This window comes from Phaethon lepturus, unplaced genomic scaffold (genome assembly GCF_000687285.1).
Source record: "Phaethon lepturus isolate BGI_N335 unplaced genomic scaffold, ASM68728v1 scaffold52141, whole genome shotgun sequence".
Lineage (NCBI taxonomy): Eukaryota > Metazoa > Chordata > Aves > Phaethontiformes > Phaethontidae > Phaethon > Phaethon lepturus.
The window spans coordinates 16,310-24,495 of NW_010518014.1; the positions used below are offsets into that span (position 1 = coordinate 16,310).

General features: G+C 38.1%; 1 protein-coding gene across 1 annotated transcript; it reads right to left on the reverse strand.

Annotated features, from left to right (window-relative positions):
• Window positions 1–250: 250 nt before the first annotated feature.
• TYMS (thymidylate synthetase) lies at window positions 251–7,895 on the reverse strand. Its single transcript, XM_010296563.1, has 7 exons — window positions 7,709–7,895; window positions 7,580–7,653; window positions 6,213–6,387; window positions 4,257–4,358; window positions 2,875–3,050; window positions 1,373–1,444; window positions 251–457 (listed from the first exon to the last, which is right to left on the reverse strand). Exons 1-7 carry the CDS (start codon window positions 7,893–7,895, stop codon window positions 320–322), a joined length of 924 nt encoding a protein of 307 aa, XP_010294865.1. The 3' UTR covers window positions 251–319.
• Between the last annotated feature and the right edge of the window lie 291 nt (window positions 7,896–8,186).

Genomic DNA, 8,186 nt, shown 5'->3' on the forward strand with positions numbered 1-8,186 from the left:
AGCATGTAAGCAAGTGCTACACGACATAGTAACTGAATGGTAACAGAAGTGGCCACTGGTAACTGAAACAACGTGTAGAAAACTGTCTCACTAACAACTTAAAACTGGGTTAGCATTTGCATAGTAGAGCAGGAATAATCATCTGTTCTGTATGACTACAGTTCAGTACTGAAGACAGTAGCAGTCTACTAGTATCTGTTTCCTTTTCAATAATAAAGTATGTATCTTTAGAAGTACATAAAAACCCCATAACTTTAAGTACAGAGAAAGCTAAGTAGCTTAGGTACATTTTCACATTAAAAGCAGCTGGTTTATAGCATTAAACAGCCATCTCCATTTTAATAGGTGGATGAGGATTATAATCTTCAATCTGAAAGTCTTCTGCCTTAAAGTCACTGATGTCTTCAACCTTGCGAAGAATTCTGAGTTTGGGGAAAGGTCTTGGTTCCCTCTGAAGCTGAAATAAAAGAAAGCTTATTGTATAAAGCTAATGCTTGAAGGAAGAGATTTTGTGTTATAAATTAAATCTCATTAATCTCAATTCAGATTACACTATGTAGATTTTCCCTCCTCCCCAAGAAGATTTATACTCAAAAAAAAAGAAAAAAAAGAGAAAATTATAATACAGTTAGGTGGACTCTACTTTAGTATTTTGATAGGGAGCAGTAGCATAATTTTAAAGTGGATTCCCTGATCATGAAAATGCAGTGCAAGCATTTTCAGTTTGCAGAGCAATTCCAGTGGTTATAGATTAGATTCCTTCCAGAGGAAACTAAATTGGAAATTCTGACCTAGATGTGCATCAAATGTGCTGCAGTTTCTCAAGGGAACATTTGGGTCCAAACTAATAACTAGTTCTCTGGATGGTTTTGAATGGTGAGGACATTCAGTCTGAGTTCAGCCTAATCAAATAAAATTCTGATTTGCTCCTACTGCAACAAGTTACTTCCCGAAGAAGATATAGCCTTATTCAGCCAAATAGTAATACTTACTAGCTGTGTGAATTGGTAAGTTATCCTTTTCTGCTATACTACAAAGACATTTGATTTTGTGTTTATCTTATCTGTATTAGGCAGAATGTTTTTTCTAAGGTTTTAGAATGATGAAGTCAAAAGTAGGGGTACAGATGCTGTATCTCTAACTTGGTTCTAGAATAGTATACTGATGTACATTTCAATCATGTTTATACTGTATTTCTGATTGCGACCTGAGTTGAACAGAGGTTAAGGTACTACAGTTATTAGGGTAGCAATGAGAAAAAAGACACACAAATTAATATTTGCAAAAGGGTATTTATAAAACCAAGATAACTTTGTATTGGATAAGCACTGTGGAAGATAAAAGGATCCAAGAATACAGAATAAGTACTTACTTGAACTTTTAGAGGTTCCACATGATTCAGATATATGTGAGCATCTCCCAAGGTGTGTATGAACTCCCCAGGCTGAAGAGAGAGGAGAATACATGTGGTTTTCAAATAGTCAGGTTTCAAGAAAGCAAAACATTACAATGCTTACCGTATTGATCCTTAGCATCTTACATCTAGTGTGGAATTGCAGCTTCTGTACGGACTGGATTATCAAGACAGCCTTGCAAGCTTTGAAGGACACTATCTTCCCGGACTAATGCATAATTAACAAAAAATATAATGACATTTCCACCAGCTTACCAAAAATTTTATCTTTTAAATCCTGCTAGGATGATAGCTTCGGTAAACGAATCGAGCACTACTGATCGGCTCACCAAGATGGAAACAGATGGGGCAGTGATACCCAGCTCTTCCACTCCACCTCTAGTAAGTAGGACTTGTCAAAGCTGTTTTCAAACTAGTTGCCTTAGCCACAACTAAACAGTGTAGTTTGTGGCAGTGGAGGTGTCAGTCACAGGCTAAACCCCCAAAGCATTTATCACGTATCCAGATGGGTTTTGCAAGCGTGCAAGTTCTGTGACTTAGCAGCCCCTGAGGAATCAAATTTAACTTAGGTAGGTTTTATCAGCTATTTTACAGGTCTCTGACCAACACAGATCAGCCTTCGGATATATTATGCTAAAAACCACCAAAGCTGTGAGAGGAATTGGCTGAGAGGCAACAGCTGCTTTATGGACATAATGTTAAATTTCACTTTTTCTAGTACTTTGGCCTAATTTCTTAAGTATGTCTGCAATTGCTGTGATGTCCGATTCTTCCCTACTTCCCTATTTTAAGTTCCCCTTCATGTTGCTAATAGCAGGAAGACCAGGTCCAAATGGTCTTGCTTGTATAATTTTTTACATGCTCTAAAGAAAAGGGGGTTTCACTTGTACAAGATTGTGGTGCATTTAAATTACTCTGCCAAATTACAAAATACAGCTCTGGAGTCAAGGCAGTAGTTATCTGAGCACACACTACCACTCTACATAATCACCTACAGTAGGAAATGAAAAAAATACCCAGCTGAAATTATAGCTGGAAGTTAAGTGGGCAGAATATCCGAATTGGAACCTTGACAGCAACTGCTGTGCTACTGTTTGCTTCCCATAAAAAACACATGCTACAAAATTTAATCACTTGTATGTTATTATCCCATCAGGATAAGTGCACAGTTCAGATTTCTAAGAAGTAGACTAGTGGAACAGGTCAGCTTTGGCATGTTTAGTTAAAAAGACCCGGAAGCTCTGTTTGACCTGAATTTAAAAATTCTTACATTGCTGATCCCAACTGCCCACATAGACCAGAGACAATTCACATTAAATTCACAGAGCCCTTTCTTACACGTATTTCAGCAAGATTTTGAACATTATGTTCATTCCGTTTTTCTTGGACATGACATGAAGAGTCATGTTTTAGTCCCTCACTTCTTAGTCAAGATTAAGTAAAATCATTAAATAGCCTACCTTTAGCCCTGTGACATGGGCAATCATGTATGTGAGCAGTGAATAGCTGGCAATATTGAAAGGCACTCCTAGTCCCATATCTCCAGACCTCTGATAGAGTTGGCAAGACAATTCACCATTCAGAACATAGAACTGGCAAAGGGCATGGCATGGAGGCAGAGCCATCAGAGAAATATCTAGGAATTGCAGTACAGGAAGGATGGGGGGAAAAAAAATGGTAACAGCATTAGTATGTTATAAATGTAGAAGATGCAAAACCGGAACAAGCATTTAACGAGATAAAGAAGAGAGCAAAAATCCAACTGCACTATGATTCTGTTGCTTTTTCTCTTGTTTAAAAGCACCTGCTGTATAAGCAGTTAAGTCTGGGTCATGACAACCTGCCTCTTGGGCTGTATGACCAGAAAAGTCATAAACAGATATTCCACAGAACAGATCTATGCCATAATGCTGCACAGCAGTTTAGTTTTATTCACCTCGGTGAGACAGTTGATTTCCCTAAAGAAAGGCATTAAGAGTAAAATTAAGCATGTACCCTAAAGTGACTTCGAACTGCTTCATGTTAATCTCCTCCCATTGTAGCATGCCTTTACTGCTTGTTGAGATATAAAAGTAATGATCAATAAAAAAATAATAATCAGAAAACAAAAGATCTTTTGAGTGTTTATCTACACTTAAAAGTGCAGTTACTGCAATTACAGCTTGGTAAGGAAATCTTCAGCCAGGTATCTCCCGATATTTGAGAATGTTTAACCTTAAAAATAACAGCAACAACACATGGCATGCCCTTTCAGAGACACGAGTGGAAGATGCCGGGTGATTTTTATTTTTTTTGTGCACAGATCTACTGCTGCTGAAGTTAAACATTCTCTGGCACTAACTGTTATTCAGAAGTAGCCCTACAAAGTGAATGGATAGCTAGACAACCTGTCTTCAAGCAGATGATTACAACACAAATAATATTTTTATTCTCTAATTTTTGGATTTTTGTTAAGTTTACAATTTATTATATGGCTAAAAACCAGACACGTTGCTTTGGTATACTCTTTCTTGTTTTTTTAACCTTTTTAAAATAAGAATTGCTGTCTCTGAACAGAGACAGTATATCAAAGACACTGGTAGCCAAGTATATCCCTCACTTTAACCTGCAGAGAAAAACTTCGAAGTAATGGTTCAAAATTTTTGAGTTCTGAACATAAGAATTAAGTAGAAAGAGAATCAAGCCTATAACCTATGGTCATTTTTACTACATTCCTGGTAGTTTTATCAAGAATAAGCAAGGACACCAAATGGAACTGACTGTTGACATAGGATTAGAACATAGTTTAGGAGACATCAAGATAATGTGCAACTACATTCACTTAAAGTCTGCTATTCAATACCTTTAGGATTCCAAGCACACATAATGATTCTTCTGTCATCTGGATTGGTTTTGATCGTTTCAATCACTTTTTGCAACTGATCAACTCCTTGGTTGGAGTAATCTGAAGAAAGATGCCAAACAAGATCTAAGTCAGACAGATTCAAGTCATGCTGTATTTTTAAAGCCCAGCCCACATCCCACTGAAAAGTGATACCTAAATGACAACCTCCTAAGATTTTACTGTAACTCAGCAAGTGATTAAATTTATCAGTTGGCACCCTCCAAATGTAGGCTATTCTTGGTCTTCCTTAGGGTGCTCTAAGGCTTGTGAAATTTTCATGATGGTATTTTCGTATGTCCCCCATCTCTTTTGTGTGCTTTGAGTACCTTTAGCACCCACTGAAATAGGACCATTCCTATTTAGAGAACTTTATTCCAAGCCTCAACAACTAGACATGTTTTAAGACCAAATAAGAAGTCTGCATAAACACCACATCCCAGGAAACAAAAGCTGCAATACAAAAAAATTAGTTGGACAAAGCATGTTGCTTTATCATTCATGATGACTTGTTACCTAAATAGGACAAAAGCTGTACTGGAATGGGTAAGATATTATGACCTAGTCATTCATGGTATTTAAACTAATTTGCTCATTGCATTTCTGGATTAAGATGGTAAACTTACACGCTACAGTTCTCCTTCTTAGGGAAAAAAAAAAAAAAAAAAAAAAAAAAAATTATGCCCAGACCAGTAACACAGGGTGCCAGCATTCTTTGCATGCTGAAAAGGAGAAAGTTTTTGACAGATGAATAAATGCATCCTATTTAGCACTCGCAGGGTCATGTATGAAAACTAAATTTCCATAGCATTTAATGTCAGAAGGGAACTTTAATCATGTATAGCACAGGATATTACATTTCACCCAATGACACTCACAGGCTGATTTTTAGGCTTAATACCAGTTATATAAGAAATTCACTGGAATTAACTGAACATCAGAATGGCTTCCAGAATGAAAGAATCATTAGCTGTTACTCACTGCTCTGACTCATGCCAGTGAATCAGCATGGCTGGTAACTAATTTTTTCTAATAACTCTCACTGCAAAGCAATACCAAATTATGGTTACAGCGAGACCCAAGCTAGCAAACAAGGTAGTAATACATAATTAGCATCTTAGGGAATTCTTCTGCCAGCAATACTGTGCCAGAAGCCTTTTCAAATGGCTATGTTAGTTCCTAAAGCTAATTACCTATCCATTAGTAATGCATTTTAAGGAAATCTATTAGCAATGAAACCTATGGGAATTTATCTTGTTCCTTTTTTCCAAGCTATATTATGCCTCAGACCTTTTTTAAGTTCAGGAATGCAGAAACATTTTAGTAAGTTTTTAGACCTGTCAGTCCACAATTTGCATCATTTGTGTTAGCATAGAAGCGTATTCTGCCAGCGGTCAACATGCCAATACTAAGTCTAATATCTGTAACTAATGTGAACTTTGAGACTGTATTGATAAAAAAACAAGAGGAAAAAGCATAATTAACCATGTTGTTATTCTGAGTTAAAAATCACACCAACCACATGGGGACAATCTTTTATGACTCTGGGTTTTTTAATGGCAGTCCCCTAAACATTTTGTACATCCCCTTCTTCAGTGACTTAGAATCAATACACTTCAGAGTAAGTTTAATGAACCAGTTCCACTGGAAAGAATTTCAGCAGGTACTGCATCACATGATAACTCGTTACAGCTATTCTGTCCACAGTATCATCAGCTATGGATACATCCTACCTTGTTCCAGCTGTAGAATGGAAAAATTTTTCTCTTCCAGAGTCTCAAGTGAATGTCGTGCACTAACACCAGTTCTTGCCAGCACAATCGTATCATGGAAATTAGGACCCTGCATTGGTATTCTGGAAGTGAGGTGTCATAGCCATCTCACTAAGCAATCATGATTGTATTTCCATGTGATTACCTGTGTGCATATCTTTGTATTCTGCTCCAAAGTGCCTCCACTGGAAACCATAAACTGGTCCCAAATCCCCCTCCTCTCTGGTGCAGAAACCCTGCTTATCCAGGAACTCACGTGATCCATTAGCATCCCAAATCTTCACACCCTTTGCAGAGAGCTCTTTGGCATTTGTAGAACCCTGCAAAACACAGAAAATAGGAAGTCTACATCCTAATCCCAATACAGAGGACATGATTTGAAACAGCTATATTAAGCTTTGCTAGTCTACAGTATTTCTCCACTTATAAAGAATGAAGTTCTTGCACATGGACAGAATAAAACTTACGAGCAAGATACTAGGATGAAGTCTGAAGTGCCATGCTGCTGTTCTTTAACTCAGGATTATTCTAAACTTGTACATGCACAAACAGTACAGTCTCAAGGTCAACTGTGGTATATCATCTCATACACACATTTGCAGAGAACAAGATTTTACTTTACAGATGGATAAAAGTAGACAAACAAAAAAATGGCAGCCTAGGCATTGCCTTTGCCAAACCACCTATAATGAGCTTAAGGTCTTAAAAATCCTTTTGTTAAAATGACAAAAATGACAAATATGACCCTGAGAAATCTGAGTTCTGCAACATGTCCAAATCAGCACACTCAAAAATTCAACCTAGGAAGTGTTCTGTTTTGGGGAGTGTCTAGTCTTTTATATTTGAGAAGAGATACTTCAAAAAAATGAATATGTATTTGAGTCCTAGCAAATGGCTAAGTAGACCTTTCCATAGCTGCACAATGTTACAACATATAAAGGAACACTTAGATCATAATGTATTATCTACAGTCGAATTTTAATACTCTAACTACAGCTATTAGCTCTACTGGATCTCAGGTTCTTGCTACTAAAAAGCCTAGTGTTTACATCAATTTATTTCACCTGTGGTTCTGCACGGCTTGTTTCTGTCCAAATCAATAAAAGCTATCTCAATATTAAAAAGCAGATCATTAAACTGCCTACAGCCTACTTCATATTATTATTTCTTATTCAAACACTACTAAAACGGATTGTACTAGGTTTTATAACTGTGGGGTATAGGAAAATTGCCAAAAGCCCTCGCTACTTCAGACTGTTTTCCTTAAGAAGAAAGACAAGAACTCTTCCAATTGGTAACAATGCAATAGTATCCACTAAAATGCACAGTATGTTTTGAAGATAATGGCTTTCTGCGTATAGTCAAAACATTCGGTGGTTGCACTTCCTCCGTTTTGCCACACAAACAGAAGCGCCTGCAGTTACTCCAAATTCCTTAATTCACCCCAGCGTAGTTTGTCTTGTTGATACCACTCTCAGGCACACCACCCACAGAGACATCCCAATGCCGAACCTTGATGAACCACAGCAACTCCTCCAGCACTCCTTTCCAGAACACCCTCTTCGTTGTTAGCAGTGGAAACTGATCTGAAAAAGAGTTTCAGAGTGTCAGAGGTGATCAGCGATTTGTCAGTGACCTGACTTCGGTTCTTCTCCATATAGAGGGTAATGCCATATCTGACATTCAGAGGTTTGGAGATGAAGTAAGAAGTTGGCAAAGGATGTGTAATTCTCACATTCAGAGCAAGGAAGACAAGAACCTGACTTTTATTTTCCTGGACAGAGAGGGAAGACGAATTATCCATGGGGACTCTGACAAACTGTGCCATGAGGACGCTGCGGTGCAGCCTACAGATGTATGTGTAGACATTAGTAATGGAAGGTAGAGGCTTAAGATAAAATTCTTGGCAAATCTGTTTCACAAACCATCCTTCTTACTATGCTTGAATGATGGGAAGGGCCAAGACAGGCTCTCTCAAGATCTTAGCCGTTTTTCACCAGGTGATGGCTGTGGGGCCGGGCCAAGCCTGGCCGTTGGGCCGAGGGAGAGGAGGCTGGCGGGCAGGGAGAGGACGAAGGCGCTGCTGGTACAGACCTAAACGCCTCCATGGGCCCCTGCA